Source organism: Ostrinia nubilalis, chromosome 8 (genome assembly GCF_963855985.1).
Source record: "Ostrinia nubilalis chromosome 8, ilOstNubi1.1, whole genome shotgun sequence".
Lineage (NCBI taxonomy): Eukaryota > Metazoa > Arthropoda > Insecta > Lepidoptera > Crambidae > Ostrinia > Ostrinia nubilalis.
Window position 1 is genome coordinate 15,811,454 of NC_087095.1, and position 17,859 is coordinate 15,829,312.

At 36.5% G+C, this 17,859-nt stretch overlaps 1 protein-coding gene across 3 annotated transcripts in view; it reads right to left on the reverse strand.

Annotated features, from left to right (window-relative positions):
• LOC135074043 (terminal nucleotidyltransferase 5C) overlaps window positions 1-17,859 on the reverse strand; it is a 374,311-nt gene that overhangs the window by 20,308 nt on the left and 336,144 nt on the right. Inside the window, exon 1 of one of the 3 annotated variants that reach the window (XM_063968352.1) lies at window positions 2,711-2,782. The exons of the other annotated variants lie outside the window; for them this stretch is intronic. Coding sequence (XP_063824422.1) covers window positions 2,711-2,773 — 63 coding nt within the window. The 5' untranslated portion in view covers window positions 2,774-2,782. Of the gene's footprint in view, window positions 1-2,710; window positions 2,783-17,859 lie in introns of those variants that run through there. 3 annotated transcript variants of the gene reach the window in all.

Genomic DNA, 17,859 nt, shown 5'->3' on the forward strand with positions numbered 1-17,859 from the left:
AGCTGTGGGTTCACACTATCAGGACGATTAAAAGTCGTGTAGTCGGCTAATGAATGTCATTAAGACAATGCACTATCAATCACTTCACACCTAATTAGGCCCAAACTATTTGATTCGAAAGTTTTTAAAGGGAAATTAATTAGTTTTTAATGTGTGAAAACTCACAGTTAAATAATATTTAGAATTCCTTATTTACACCGCAGTATATACAGACTGTTATCTTTTAGATACCGTCTAACATAAATGCCATCTAAACTCAAAGTTTAGTACCTACTTTTTTTTTCTATTTATTAATTTAGGGACTTTTACATAGTATGTCAGTCCCATCATAACCTAATCGTAAACTAAATAACCAAAAAATTAAAAATAACTAAACAATAAAAAGAACGAGTTGCTGTCACTGGAGAATCACGGAAACCATGTCGCAAATTAGTACCTACTTGTTTAACATTCTTTAGTCTGATCAAAAATAGTCTCTATTATTGGTAAAACCAGTTTAATTTTAGGCTGATCAAATATAGAGGCTATATTTTACAAGCAACCTTTTTACTTTAGACTGTAGTCTTCCAAAAATCGTATCATGTGACAGTGCAAACCGTTCTTATAGAAAACTCTGCCCTCGCCTGCCAAGGGTACGAGAATCACGACCAGTGGACGTCGCGGACAATCTGCCGATAATTCAAAGTGAGTTATCGAAGCATTAAACTTAATGCCGCTATAAATAAAGGATTACTGTCGAAAAGTGATTATAAGAGAATGTACGAGCAATCATTCGTCGGTTTGACTAATCGTATTTTCATGCATCATTATCCTTGTGCATTAATGGGCATGGATTAAGAACGCCAAATAAGTATGTGAAATATGGACCAAATATTTCCACTGTGAAATTATTTTTATTATTTAATACTCACTGTTTAGGTCATATTATATGAATATACCTAGTTCAAAAGTCATCTAAAAACTACAGTTATTTTCAAGCATCTATTCAATATGAATGCAGTAGTGTCCACACTAGTATTTAAGCTATAGACAATGAAAGGCTTTGTTGAAATACCTACCTTGATTTGGTAAAATATAGGTAATGTTAAGTTTGTTGTTTCATAAAACCCATTTATTAGTGATTTCAATTAAAATGCTTACAAATATAAACAATGTTACGTTAAGTGGATATTGTTTCCAATAATACTTATGACAACCAAAGCGTTTACATTGTTTTATGAAATGAAAATAATGTATATTGTTTAGATCAATAGACGTTAATGCTGTATTAATTGTTATCAACCAACGAACAAATGAAAGTTGAAACTGGTTGAAACGCACAATGAAACGCGGCAAGATATTTAAAAACAACATTCTAACTAAACAAGACCGGAGAATAGCGCCGATCTAAAATGGAAGAGCGAGGTCACTCAAAACAACAATAAAACGTTCGGAAAAAATACTTGTGCGCCAACAAACAAAGAAAAATTGTAACGAAACTTAATTACTAACATGATACCTCCGTGTGATATAATATTTCGTTACCTTATCTATTAAGTTGATATGGAGATAAACGAAGATAACGACATAAACAAGTTTGCACTTCGTTCGCAACTAATTAAAATTCGTATTCAAAAATAAGATACCTACTTAAATAATGGTGGAATTTCAATTAAACATCGAAATAAGTTCATTTAAGTTCCATTAAGTTCGGAATAGACGACGCAAAGTTATGAGCTCATAATTTTTCACTTTGGCAATTTTAGTTACAACTACGCCAGTTCATTAGTACTTAGCTGATTCATAGATATTTCTGAAATAATGTGCAACTGAAAATCTGTGCGATTGCTTTCGTCTCTAGATAAACTAGAACCGCTATGGACGGTGTGATTAAAACCGATATACAATAAACCGTTCGAAATTAGTGCTCGTACAGAGACAATCAAGCCGAGGAATCCTGAACAAGCGCGGGCGGCGCGCGCTCACTCTAGCGGAACCCTCGCGTGTCTGCGCTGGCACGCTGACTTATGGATTCCTTGCCTTTGCGCATATCACATTGTTACTATGTACCAATAACGCACGCTCAAACCAAGCATCAGAATCTTCACATCCACCAATATCATTGACAATACGAAAATAAACGAAAACAACACCTGCTATCGAAATAACCCGCTGTAGCCGCGTAATGCTAAAACCAAAACAAAATTAACGACATAAGTTGCGTCATTTGAACGTCTGCGCATCTTGTGCTAGCGGCCGTAATGGTTTTATTGCGATGATTCACATTGTACGTGGGAACTGGACGGGTGCATCGAGATAACACTCCGGCTAGATCCGAACCGATCCGCGAAAATTGCGACATTAAACAAAACCGCGGCCTACGCGCGCTAATCGCATCACAATTATCGTGCGCTCGAAATAATGTGAGCGTTCTCACGTAGCGGTCCCGCTGCGGTGGCGCAATCGTGTCACAAACAGCTGATAAGGGCACCGCTTCCGCTGACCGCGACGATACGAAGAGTTTTCACCGCGTAGAAAACGCACGATATGCATAAGACACGCTCGGCGCCCGCCGCGCCGAATGCCTACGCGTAAAAGCGAGAATTTGCGCGAATACCCGCGATAGAAACCGCCCACGCGGCTAAATAATAAGAAAACGCGTTTTTCACTAATACGGAACTGGCCGTGTTTGGACGGGCGCCACCACGATCGTCACATGATCTTCGCTTACCTTCATGTCGTCGAGCATGTCGCAGGCGGAGTAGAGGGACGCAGACACTTCGATGATGCCCATGGTGCGGCCGGTGTCACAAAGCCCACGATCAACCAGGGAGTTTCGATCACACGGAGGACCGAGCGGGCCGTTTGCGTGTGTCTATATATCCCGTCGAAAGTAGACCCGTGCGAACTGCGAATGTCTAGCGAGTGACGCGTGAGTCGGTGAGTTTTAGGAACACTACGCGCGAGACGTACTCACGCTGTGACCGAGCCTCGCGGACTGACGCGGCGGAGTACGCCAACTTCTGACAGTGAAAGGGTCCTGACGTCACGCGCACGATAACGCGCGCCCCCCACCGCGCCGCATTCCCCGCCGACTTGTTGCTACTATATCCCTCTCGCTCGCACTCACGCGCACACACATAGCGCCATCTCGATCCCCCACAATACGACACCTAGGAGTTTGATTAAGCGTATTGGTGTAGAATACGCGTTTTGCACTCAACACATTTGCTATTTTTCATTTAATATGAACAAAGAATGAATGACCTTTAAAACCGAGTGCCAATACTGGGTCGTTGGGTGCCTCATTACTTTAGCTTTTTTATTGTTATGCATTTTAAAATAAATGTCTCGTTACAATTTTATTTTAAATAGGTGTTCTGTTTATATAAAGGTTGGCGAGCAAACAACGCGGGGGATGACGCATTTGAAACGAAACATCCCCTGAAGAAGATTTCGTAGACGCTTTGCTACGATGACGCAAATTTCGTAGCGGTGACGTAGAAGGGTCCCGCCGCGTTACGACCGTAGCGGGACTCCTCCGTGTAGGCGCGCTACGAAACTACGAAACGAATTTTTTATTTTATTCACGTTCGTTTCAGTGTGCATGACAAATCATATTTTTTTATGAATTCAACAAGTTATAACATTGAATGATTTCATTTCTTGCTTATCTTAGCCTTATCATAAATGTAAATGATACAATTTTAAATACGATAAAAGTAAGTTTGAAAATGTAGGCGTAAGCACTGACATTAGTTGTCGAGCACAGGTGTTGCGAAACGCAAAATTAACTTGACTAAGCTATACTTTTAGATGATTACAACTCTAATTAAATTGCAGAGTATACATAATTAATCTATGATTCTCAGTTGCTACTTGCACACACTTAATTGAAGTGTAAACGATTTTTGCACGAATAGATGGTACAGGTTGACCTCAGAACGTCATGAAGCCTTTCAAAAATCAATTTGCCATAGGTACCCGAAAGAAGATTGCCTCGCCAGATTATTATGATTTGCATAACTTATAATTAGTTCGACTGCTCAAGGTGATTTTTAAAAATACATTTCTGTAAATAGGCGCTTCTTTTACACGTCTGTTAATGGATTTTAATATTTTTGACATGATATAAAAATAGTTATTAAAAATTTTTGCGTCAAGAGTTGCATCTCAAACTAAATTATAAATAACGTGAAAAAATCTAACGGGCTAAGGTGGGACTCGAACCCACCACCCTTCGACGACATGATATACACAGTAATAATCAGATTTTTAAGACAATGTTTTCGCAATTAACAGATTTTTATCAAGCACTTTTTGTTGACTTTAGTCAAACCAATGAAGAGTCATTACAATGTTATCATCACGCAATAAAAAATAAGTAATCGCATCCATCGATAAATAAAATAATGTGGTATTATTACAAGATTATCTAGACGATCGGTGATTTGGTTACATTAGAGTTTTATGCGATTGGCAACCACAAAAAAGACCAAAAGTTTTTGGATAAAGTCACGAAACAGGCATCAGTTAGACCATAGATTATAGAGATGGCGTAGAGACGCGTGCAACAAAAAAGGTTGGTCGAGACATGTTCCAACGAGAGTCAGTCATATGGGAAAGGTCACGTGACCTTGAACTTATCAAGGAGCGTGTGCGTTCTTTATTTAAAATTACTAGCAACAACCGCCGCGACAGGTTTGGCGCCGATATTGAATGGGACGCAAACCTCTTTTTGATTTCTACTTTCCGAAATCGGACCACTTTTAGTTATTCAACAATTTTTTGCGTGGTTAGGTTAGTTTATTTTTATATATCAGGAATTATCTTATGCGCAGTAAATCTATAGATATTTATTTTCTACGGAATTACTTGTGGGACTGACTGTTAACTTGGCAAAAAGTTGTACATATTTAGAAGAAACCAGCTCTGTATTATTAGTTCTGCTTGTAAATAAATAAATAATGTTTATCATATAAATAGAGTATTATGTAATGAAACCGAATATTAATAAACCATTTAAGTATTATTTTGTATATTATTAACTTACTATCGATATTAAAATATTCATCTACAGATTATTAAACTACAGAAAGTTTATTATAAAGTTTTGATAGCTAGTGTATTATGAAACAGATTACTGCCCGTATTCACAAACGATGCTTGCTTAGAGTAGGCGCACACCGTTGATTTTTCGTCGGCCGATAGTTTAGTCGGGCAGTTGATCAGTATGGGCATGTATGGGAGTGCGCACACTACGCCGATTCGATTTGGCCGATTCTTCATACAAATTAAAATCGGGCACAACTATCGGCCAACTAAAAATCAACGGTGTGTACCTACTCTTAAGTGAAGCAGTAAATAGAACGCACAGCGTTGAATAGAGCTCTGTGATTGGTTCGTGTGTCACCCTGTGAGTCCACGCGCACTGTGAGATCTCATAGTAATGTTTGTGAATACGGGCGTACATATCTTAAACGAAGGTAATATCGGTGACCCTTAATGTAAGGTCAACATAATCCTAACGGTTTACTTTTGGTCGATTAATTTAGCCTTAAAACATATACATAATAGCTTTAGCATTGAGAGGTCACGTTAGATCATCGAAAATTCAATTGTATATTATTTATAAGCGCTACTAGATGATTTAATGAAGAACGCATCGATTAATAAGCGACGACAAACAGTTAGTTTAAAACTTAGCATAATGTAAACGCATTTAGGTGGTGATTGACCGATTTATAGATAAAATTAACTGACTGTCACATGCATGAATAAATAAATATCTTTTAACACTTGTACTCTGCGCTATCCAGCACCAAACAAAGCAAAGCTTTGAAAGCTTGTACCATGAGTATCAGATAACGGATATAAGCTTGCAATAATTTCCTTACTTTTTTCGTTAAGATACACCCGTATTCACAAATGATGATTGCTTAAGTGAAGCAGCAACGCTATGCGAAGTCGAACGCACATCGTTGAATAGAACTCTGTGACTGGTTCGTGTGTCACTCCGCCATCGCGCCACTCACGTATTGTCTATCTATGAATTGCTTTTTGGGACTCTGTGCGTCCACGAGCACTGTGAGACTTCATAGTAATGTTTGTGAATACGGGTGTTATTATACTAAACTAATAATCACTTCCACATTTTCATCCACACTAATGGTTAAAATTTTCCTGGCATAATGCTTTCAAGTGCTGAAAAACAGTATTTTACAAACGCAAGCAAAATAATAATCATTGCTATAGATGACCTAACTAATACATTTACTGCAGCTTATTTGTTCAACTGGTATGTAGATCATCGAGTCAGCCCATTATGTGTCAAGCCAGGCTGAATTACTGCAAAATAGTTTTAAAACATTCGTTGTCATTTCATATTTGCTGACTGTACTCGTAAACTAGGCAATAACGATTTGATTTAGTACGCATAAGTTTGTGTCTAAATGCTTGTTTGCAAATAATTTATGCAAATACATTGATGCTAGCTAGCACAAGATAAAACTAGTTTTTCATATAAATTTTTGTTAGCTAGGTTTTATTTTTTCTTCTTTTGTTGCTCTCCTAAGACTTGTTATTAGTCAAATAGAGCTTTTTCTAAATAAATAAATAAATCGCAGGGGATAATTTTCGTAGATTGAAGAAGTATTAAAGCACGATAGCCGAACGGTGAAGGGATCGGATCCGGCCAACTTGGGATCCGGGGAACGCGAGTTCGGTCCCCGCCGCCGCTCGACTATTGTGGTGAGCTCCCTCGTAAGACAAGCATATTTAGCTTAGTACGAGGGGCTAACGGGAATTTGAGTAATTTGTGAAATAACAAATTATTAAAAATAATATTTTTTTAAAAGTATCATTATGTATCTAACTAAGCTTAACTGTCTTTGTCTGCGCTTTGCGATCGGAAGAACGTAACTTTATTTACAGGCTCCCAAACGAGATGGAAAGTGCGGACAAGTGCAGAATACTATACATAAAGGACCAGTAAGGCCGAAAAAATTATAAATGGGATTGAACATAATTCCCAAATAAGTGTAATGGTGTGTAATTACTTTGACTTTATCACAAAATAATATTCACACAATACAAGGTTGGGCGTCATTTGATATAGATACTACATTGAGTTCATTTTTCAGGTCATGAAGTCTCCACTACAGTATGATCCTCTCTAATTTAGCAAAGGCAATAGAGTATTTGGCCTACACTCCCTATGCTGGCTGTTCGGGTTAGGCAGATATGTTCGCATATTTGTCATTTCTCATATTCTCGCTTACACCTATTTTCCTTTTCTTTATTTTCATTTCATAAATGACGATTCCTGTGAGTGAGATGTATACCTACTTACCTACGCTTCATAAGTAAACGTTGTGTTTATCGTATGCATTTCGTTTCAAGCTTCCACACACTTCCGAGTGATTCTACTTGATATACCTCTATTATACCAAAAGCATTGCTGCAGAGCAAACGAAATGAAAAGTGGTGCCGTATCTGGGTCATTGCCGAGTCAAGGCGAGATATGAGATCGGATATTGACGCGGGCGCACGTTTCGGAGACGCGAGCGTGACACGTTAGTTCGGGCGGAAGATTGTTATGACTGCGGTTTTATATTTAGCATTTTGCTTGCAAATTGATGAGAATAAGCTGATCATCGATTTTCATTAGGCGAGATCCAGGCCAAGAGTGATTAAAAATAAGGGCAATTATCAGTGGCCTAATCCACGTATTTTGACACAGTCAAAATCTCGTTGATATTTAGAAGTCGTCGTATTGAAAAACAGTTCTAAATCCGTATTCACAAGGGTCATTTCGATAGAACGATTACTCGATAGGATCGCAACTCAGCGATTTGTTGTCGTTGAAGTTTTGTTACGTGAATAAGGCTACAGTTCGTTTCCTTAGATAGGTACTTAGTTCTTTCCTACGCGTCTTCTTATAAAGGAGTGATGAGCCTAAAACCATGATTTCTTTCTTTGCAAAAACAATTTTTCCTATTCATTAGAGATTTGGCCATGCCTAGACTATAGGGCTTGTAATCATGTGCCATCTATGTCCCTAGTGCCACATCAAAATGTACCTATCTAGACCAAAATGTCCATAGCTAGGATAAGTTTTACAATTCGGTCAAATCCTATTGAAATGTAGGTTGCAAGTAAGGCGCGGGCGCAGTCCCACGCGGCCCTTTTGATGATAAACCGAACTGGGCCGGAACACGACTTTGCGGATGTCATGTGCCCTTCATAGGGTTGCTAGATAGGATTAAGTAAGTATATTACTTTAAAATACACCTAATTATGTTATCTGTTTCGGCCTTCTTCAACAGACAACGGATACTGGCTGCTGAAATTTGTTTTTTCTTGGATAAATGAAGACGATCAATTGATATAATTTTCATACGCTGTAAAAATGAGATTTCTCCATTATAATATTATGATGATGGAACTTGTTCACTAGCCGAAACAAAGCAAAAAACTTTTATCAAAACTAAACTTGTTGAGGGGATAAAATCAGGGAAAATTCCCTGAAATTACTGTAAATGCACACATTCCTAATAAAAACAAAACACGATCAAAACTTTTGTTTTTATTGGGAAATGTTCTTTTACTAAAATAATTTTGTAAAAATGTTATTTCATAAAGACGTTTACCTATTTACCGAAATCAAATATTTATTTTCTAAGGATAAAATATTTGTATTTTTGTAAGGCTCTCCATTTCGTTATCGAAGGTAAAAGACGATGAACGTCCCGGATGTTCCCCGATATTATTTCACATTGTCGTCAAGCCACGCCCGTTATCACATAGTTATCAGCTGACAGTGAGGTTGGTCACTTACCTTACCGCAACGCAGTGGAAGATTATTGTTATTGTGAATATTGTAAACAATGTTCGATTACATCTGTGATGAGTATTTAGGCACCTAGTGAGTTTATCAAATGTCAATTATTTTGATTTGCAGACATTGTTAATTAACTACATGTAGATTAAAAGTGTCGAAAACAAAAGAAAAGCTATATTAGCCATACTTTTCTTCATATTTAATAATAATAATAATTAATAAATATCCTTGGACATTTTACACTGCGCTTCTAGTCCCATACTAAGCAAAGCTTGTACTATGGGTACTAGAAAACGGATATAAACATACTTAAATATATTTTTTTTGTAAATACTTACTTATTATACATAGAAAACACCCAGTCCAATACAAAACAAATATGTCCATGCACACATATGTTTGTACTGTGCGGGAATCGAACCACTACACCAAACGGCCGACTAGAATTTAATAGCATACATAGCACACACGAACACAATTCCGTTTTCAGATTAGACGTCCATTTTAAGACATTAAAAGGACAGAGACAACCGAGACGCTAGATCGCGATCGTTAAGCCATGTATTCATTAGGCACCATTTGTTGATAAACACTGTTTATAAACTGTTCATAAACAATGTTTCATAATCTCTGTAAACAGTTTATAAACAGTCCATAAACATAGGTGATGAAACATTGTTTATGATACATGTTGCCGTGCTCCCCGCTATGAGTGGAGAGCAAGTGTGGACGGCCAAGTTTCAGAAACCTGTGTTTATGGTAGACTTGTTTCACACTAGTCATAGACAATTTATCAACAAATGTTGCCTAATGAATACATGGCTTTACTTGATAGGTCTCTGCGGTCGCAGTCTCCCGTGTTGGTCTCTTGTCTCGGTCGCTTGTCACAGTCGCAGCACAAATCCTTAAAAACGAACGCAGAGATCTATAAATACCTATTGCTAGAGTTTTGCTGCCATAGTTTCGCTACGACGGTGTGTTACTAGCATGAACGCTACATTAAATACGAACTGGTACTCGTAATAACGTCAAACTGGATTGAGCAGGTCCGGGTGCAGGACACGGATGTCGCGCGTCCTTGCACTTGCAGCCGCGCCTACGATACTCGCAATACGGATATTTCGAGCATAACTCTCCTATTTGTTTGGTACGTAATCAAGGTGGACCGACGACATCGTAAAGGTAGCAGGGAAGCGCTGGATGCAGGCCGCTACCAATCGATCAACGTGGAAAGCATTAGGGGAGGCCTATGTTCAGCAGTGGACGTCCTATGGCTGAAACGATGATGATGATGATGATGAAATACGTTTGTTTCGACTTGAAATAGTTACTACTCTTCAGACAGTTTATCAATAACTCATTTAGCCCATTGCGAGCGAGTTTAAAATCACAAGGTCATAAAAGTAATTTATTTTCTGCAAATTGGCTTTAAAAAAAGCTTTTATAGCTTTATTAAGTGCTTCTGTAGTGAGCAGATGTGCCGCAAGGCCCACGAAGGCTGTAGTCGATATAATAACACTCATATACCAATAAAACGTGTCTAATCTTTTACGTGTGCATAATTATAACTTTGCAATATGCATTTTATTAACAGCTAGTGTCTGCCTAATAATGATCGTAACTGGCTTCGAACAGAAAAAAGTAAAAAATATGACGCATCGTAAAAACGCTCGCGTTCCACAAAAATCAATCATCAAATGAAGACGAACTCGTCTAACAAAGTAGTCCACTGTCTACGACACTTTATCTATTATTGTGTTGCCTGGCGCCTATTTATATTTATTTGCACGCAACGTGTGCTTGCGCGTCGCAGACATATCTAATACGTTAGAGCCAAAGCACACGATGCATTGCGACGTTGCGGCGGCGGTGCGACTGCGACACTGCGTCGTTTTCTATATTTTTTTATGACGCGACGCAGTGCACCGGATTAATGGGGCCTCACCCTTACATAGAAAATATCCGCTCGATACGGCAAAATCTTTGTGATTTTTTTTATCCACAACGAGGAGGCTCTTGGCCCGTATCTCACCTGATGGTAAGTGACGATCAGGCCGAAGGTGGAAGCGAGCTTCACCCGGAATCCTCAACCACCGAGGAACTGGCTATACCTCTAACTGCCGGAACACAATAATGCTGTTAACATTATTAACGGCGCGCCGCAACGTATCGTGTGCTTTTGGTTCTTAGTCTGTTCTCTGCACTATCGAAAAAATATAGAAACTGTAGTAGTAACGTTTATGTCGATATTCTGTTTCGTAAAGGGCAAAAATCACGGACCGTGAAGTACTTTTCCTTGAGGCTTCAATATGTAACGCCCTTTGTTCGAAGTTATGAAAGGGAAGCGATGATCACATTACATAGCTATTTTATTTTAGTGCAAGTTACAAGGTTATATGTACGAAAACAATGCCAATATAATCATAAAATTCATTTATTTTCTGGAAATATTATACTTTAAAAAAAGCGCTTTTAAATGTCCTAGTTCTATTTTAACCCTGGGATTGCTTCGGGACAATTAATGCGCCGTTGTTGAAAAAAAAGTAGCGCAAGAAACTTCATCTTTCGGTCACCAGATCAGTCACCAGTGGGACCACACTAAAGAGATTTGGTGATTGGCACAATACATCTATCACAATTTTAGCTGGTAAGTGTCAAATAACTACTAAGGCTGGGTTGCACCATCTTACTTTAACTTTGACAAACGTCAAAAATCTGTCAAACTCCATACAAAAAGCACCGGTTATCGTTAAAGTTACCGTTAAAGTTAGGTGGTGCAACTCAGCCTAAGTATTCGATTAATGTAGGTATTTCATATTAAGAAGTGAAAATGGGTTTTTCCTTTGTTATTTTCAATAATCCTAAAAAACCCGAAGTCATAAGCAATAATCCTATTGTTTTGTTTATATTAAATTGGAAAATGAAATTATTGCAAGCCATTATCCAATCCTTAGATTAAGGTTTTTATTATTATCGGTACCTTTAAGTAATGATAAAAATAGAATCCTAAAAGATATTATAGGCGTGTCTGTACATGGAATGCTGTTTATGCATTTTTGGAAAGTAGATGTACTATTTAAAGTACAAGCCAATTATTTTAATACGCTTCAGAATGCAAATGTTTGGTAATGTGATATAACTAGTTCTACAACATTCTTATGAGGCAAGGACGAATACATTTTCGGCGTCTACTTGTGTGATCTCAATCTTTATTTCGAGCAAGTACATTTATATTTATCTTGAAAGTAGATATTCAATTGATTTTGTCGCCTTATCTGAACTTTACTGATAAAAGATAGAAGTAATTCGTATGTGGGCAAATAAATATATGAAATTGTGTAAATGTTATTGTAGGGGGTTATCTTTAGTTATTATTGATATGATTCAGTTTTTATTTAAAGCTAGCTTTTGCCCGCAACTTTTACTAAGTAGATTTTCATCTGTAGGTAACGGAATCGCAATTTTATGGGTTTAATTAATAGTATTATCACAGAATAAGTAATAGTACCAAGGTATTATGCAGAGCTCTATTATTTTCTAAAAGAGGAGTAGTAATTTTTAATCTAACACCTTATGGTGTAAGTCTAAGTACTAAGTCTCATCAGAATATGTCCAGCCATTTCGTAAACTACCATATATGCTTTTTTTGGCATAGTACGGTAAAATTTTAACATGCAAACAGACAATTGAATTTTATTTATTTGTGTAGACTTGAAATCGGTGCCAAGTCCAACAGGTAATAGGCAGAGATAGGCTAAGTTCAGTGCCGCTATCATTCGTGTTTCGAAATAATGTAAGTATGTCTTTTATATTCAATCCGTTTTAGATATGTCTATCTTTTGTTTGTTTTCGAAGTTCGTTTTTTTAGTTATGTGATCACAAACGTATACTCAATACAGTCGACAGCAAATAAAGGTAAACTTAAGAAGCGTTTATTTAGCTCTAATAAGTGCGACTTTGCAACGACAATTTATAGCCAGATGCAGAAACAGAATCAGAATCAAAATCATCATTTCAAAATCAGCACTGTCCTCTGTTGCTAGTAGGAAGAATAATGACCTTCTTAAAGCACATGACTAATCGATAAACGTCAATATTTATCGATTTGGTCTAAATAATTGTCCTAATTTAAATACTTACCTATCACAGAAATGTCAAAACAAAAAAAGTTAACGCCGCACCTAAGAATTTATATTCCTTCCTTAAATGGAAATGTCGTGTTACCATCCATCTTGGTTTCCTTATTCTTCTGAAGCCAAAAACAAATTTAAATTTTCATTTTATTTCTTTTTAATACAGCAATTAGCAAACACGAGCCTGTGTTAGGAGTTTGAGATGAGTGATTGTATGCAACCTCTTAAATTGTTGTTATTGAGACGATTTAAAAAAAAAGTACATTCTGATGTACTGTGCTATTAGAAGAACGGTACCACTTAAAAGAGTCATAAGAGGTCTAATTTAAAACAAATAATATAATTAAAATACCAATAAGTACTATGGGCTAAAATCTTATCTTTTAGTGTGCAATGTTTGTAATATGTGTGAAATAGCAATATTTTATTCATCAGCAGGCTCAGCAAGTAATGTACCACCCTTTAATGTAAATTATTATTTTTATAGAGATAAGAAAATAAGTTAGTTATTTCAATTCTTTGCTAATATAGGCTCTATAAATTGCCAACCTTACAAAATTCAAAAAAACCTTATAGGTAACTTAACATAGTAACATTCTTAGATAACAATGACGGTTCATCCACACTTTATCTATACTTGTTTACATGACAACACCTTATTATAGCTATCTCTATATTGCCGAGGTAATTTGAACCAAAACAATACGGTATAAAGGTTAAACTAATTTTTACGAGTTACGTGTCAGTATTTTGACATCTACGTACGTATTATATCTAAAATAAACAAATTAGAGGTTAATTTGGTATTTTTAAATCGCTCTTAATTATTGACATACCTTTGTCACGCATAAATATAGTAAAAATTTATATATTTTTATGTAAAGTGAGGTACCTATAATGTGCTCTGTATCTATAGACTGTTCAGGCAGTATATGCTTTCTTAGAAAATTACGATTAATTAATATACTATAATAATATCTAAAGAAGAATCATGCCACTGCGTTTAGATATACACAGACAACTAATACAGCAGGAAAACTGCAGACCTACTTATTCTTAACTAGGCACAATACAATGCCTAAGTCCGCCTTTTATTAATACACTTGGTAACATAATATTATACTGAATAATTATTATATTACCTTTAAATAGAACATAGCAGATGTATGACGTAAGTAAGTGGTATTTAATAGAAATAACAATGTATTATTATTGTCATCTTTCACAAGATGTTTCAATATAGGTAAGTAAAATAAATAGGCAATATCATAATTATAACTTCAAACTTAAGAGAGAGAGAGAGAGAGAGAGAGAGAGAGAGAGAGAGAGAGAGAGAGAGAGAGAGAGAGAGAGAGAGAGATATTATCGTTTCTCATTGTACTAATGCTTTCTTTCATAGTCATTGCTTTAAAAAAAGCAATGAAAATAATTAATGCTAAGTATGTGCAATGACTGACAATATTTTTTCCTTTTACGTAAGACTTTCTAATTTTATCTGCGTACATTGAAATGAGTTTTTTCCTTGTTTTCCTTTTAGTAAATAGAGCATTTGACGAAATAAAATGCAAATACCTAAAGTACGTCCAACGAGAAGCGATACCAAATGTAATTAAACCCAATGTCATGGGTGAACCCGTCTGACTTTGAAATATTTTGGCGGGAGAACGAGACATTACGACAAATACACAAGATGGGAAGAGACAGAATATATTGTCAACTAGACAGTCGTATCGACCTTTTGTATCGATGCTAGTTGGCCGTACTTTACCTACATTGTTCAAGGTTGAAGCAGCGTAACCATAACATCGAGGTCTTAATCACTAAATCATCATTCTGATACGACAATCTGTCTACCCACAAGGTAGGCAGAATGGCCTCATAAAGGTTGCAGGAAGGCGCTAGATGCAGGCCGCTGCTAATCAGCCAATCTAGAGATCATTAGAGAAGGCCTATGTTCAGCAGTGGACGTCTGTGTAAAGTGGATGAAATAATAATGATGATGATGTTATAACGACAATCCGTTTGCCGGTCAAGCCTGTAATGGCCCAACTAAACTCAAAACAATTACGCCCATATTCACAATCATTACTATGAGGTTTCACAGTGCGCGCGGACGCATAGGGTCACAAACAAACCAATCACAGAGTTCTATGCAACGCTGTGCGTTCGATTTGCTGCTTCACTTAAGCAAGTATAGTTTGTGAATACGAGTTTTAGCCAATGTCAGAATGGAAGACCATAATTGCTTTAAGTTGATTTAGATTGGTTCAAAGGAGTTAAATACAATATACAAAAATCTATCCTAACTAGGCCTTTTCAGTTGCTTGATAAACTATTTTTTTAATTATTTATTTTGGTTAGCGATTTTAATTACCACCTACATAGTCTGTTGTCAGACACGATGACAGTGCGGTGTGATAACAGCTGATACCTACTCCACTCACGTGGCGATAACGTTTCGATTGGCGAAAACATTGTTCGCGATCGAGCTATCTCGCTAGCCCTCTTAAACGAGCCATAATGGCACGTGAATTATTTATCATAGGGCCACGTTTAAGCGTAGTGCACTCGACCCATTGGGATATTTTGTGCTTCCCTATTCCTTATTTCTCATCTTCCACAAACATTGTATCCGTTTATTTATTTGTACACCAACAGCACATGACAATGTTACATCCATTGCAATGAATATGCGATTTGTCGGACAACCTCTTGAATATTATGAGAGAGTAATCGCTTGTATTTTCACCAGGCATAAATATGACTCGTGTTGTCTTTTATCCCGTAGTGAATACTGGCATTAAATAAACATTATGTAAACACATAGTTACAAGTACGATATTTTATAGATTTCCTGGTACTGAAAATCGGATAACAGACGGAAATGTTTTTATTAATCATCATCTAACATACAACAGATCTCTTTTAATTAATAAATACTTATGATACAGAGAAGAAATGATGCAAAAAAATTGAATCCAACCGTAAATAGGTATCCCGTTAAAAATACAGGAAAAGGAAGGCCATAATGCATAAGAAAAACATTGCCTTCCTTTTTAACGTCAGGCAATACACAAGGAACATTTTTAAAAACAGGAAACGTTATATTAATGTTACAAGTATTATTAAAATAACATCCGTCCTAAAGATAATACTGCATAGGCACATAAAGTTGAGTCTAATCAAATATTTGCTTTGCAATATACAGTTAATTGAACGACATAAAAAGATAACTACTAGGATATGAAGCTATTATATAGCTGAGCTTATTGAATAAGAATATCCATTGCAAATAAATCGGGAAGAAATTGGTTCTACGCGTTTTCGCAACACTTTTCATTTTTGCTCTGCACTCGTAGCGTGATGGTATATGTATAGTATAGCCTATAGCCTTCCTCGAAAAATGGGCTATCTAACACTAAAATATTTTTTCAAATCGGACCGGTAGTTCCTGAGAGTAGCGCGTTCAAGTGAACAAACAAACTCAAAGATCAGCTTTATAATATTTGTATAGATTTCACACTAAACTACAAAGACAATATCAAAGTATGCGTCAGATATGCTGTGTCTGTCATTAATTAACAATACCATTTGCTGAAATGCCGCCATTTGGCTGAAATGAACGAGTATAAAAATATTTGGCGATAGGCAAACTATTACGAGTAGATTTTATTTTAGAACATTTCAGGATTGCTACAGTTTACATCAATGTTTATAAAAGACGATAAAATCAATAAAACAACACTCGATTCCCTCTTATCAAAGCAGTGTATGATAACATTAGTGTAATGAGAGAAAGTTTACATTTTACCTACATTATTTTGTTAACAAAAAAAATCTAAATATAGTATTTGTGATGTGATGCAGCCAATGCACCGGTAGCCAAAAAATTATGAAACAAGTTAAATACAATCTAAGAAGCATGTATAAGTCATATCAGTGGTATAACACTGAAAATACATATTTTATTTTATATTAAACATTTCAACCTGAACTAATTTTATATTTCTGTGCGGACAAGCAGTCACGAGCTAATAGAAACATCAGGCGAACATTAAAACCGTCCATGACTTTCAAACGTGCGTTGATAAGAGCCCGGCGATCCGATAACACATTATTAACGGCTCCGTAACAATACTCAATCCGATGTTGGTATTTTCCTTTAAATAATAAAACTACGATCTAGTGAAGGTCGCGGAAAGTACTTGGATGCGGGCAGCGTAGGACCGGTTGTTATGGAAATCCTTGGGGGAGGCCTTTGTCCAGCAGTGGACGTCATTCGGCAGAAACGTTTGAATAAAACACACAAAACAAATCTCAAAAGGCCTTACATCAGGAGTGTTGGACAACACGCTTAATTTTATCTATACTCAACATCCAATAAACCGCACCTTCCGCGACGCGAACTTTAACGATTTTCTTCTGACACAATCATGGTACCCCAACAAAATTAGTGTTATTTGAAAGCCCAATAAATATCCTTAAAGAAAAACACATTTAATTTCTTAATAAATGATTACCATATACCATAAATGTGACTTGAAAAAATACCTCACTTTGGGCCCACCTATGGGATCAATTAGACCAATTTTTATGGTTATAAAACCAAATAATGATTTCACGTGTCCTCTTTAACAGATGGATAGCAATTAAACCCAACTTAACAGTTTTATAGCCATAAAAGTTGGCTCTAGCGTAACTACCCATTTTTTGAAGAAGTGACTCTGGATCCTTCTAAAGATACATTTTTGGGGTAAAAACCTTTCCTTTAATAAAATGAAGGTTAGAACTAGGCTTTTAAATGGTACCAATATTGGTGGGAAGTGGGGATGCATACGTTTGAAAATGCTTGTCGCGGGAGGTGCGATTTATTTGACGTCGAGTGTATCTTTATAAACAAAGATG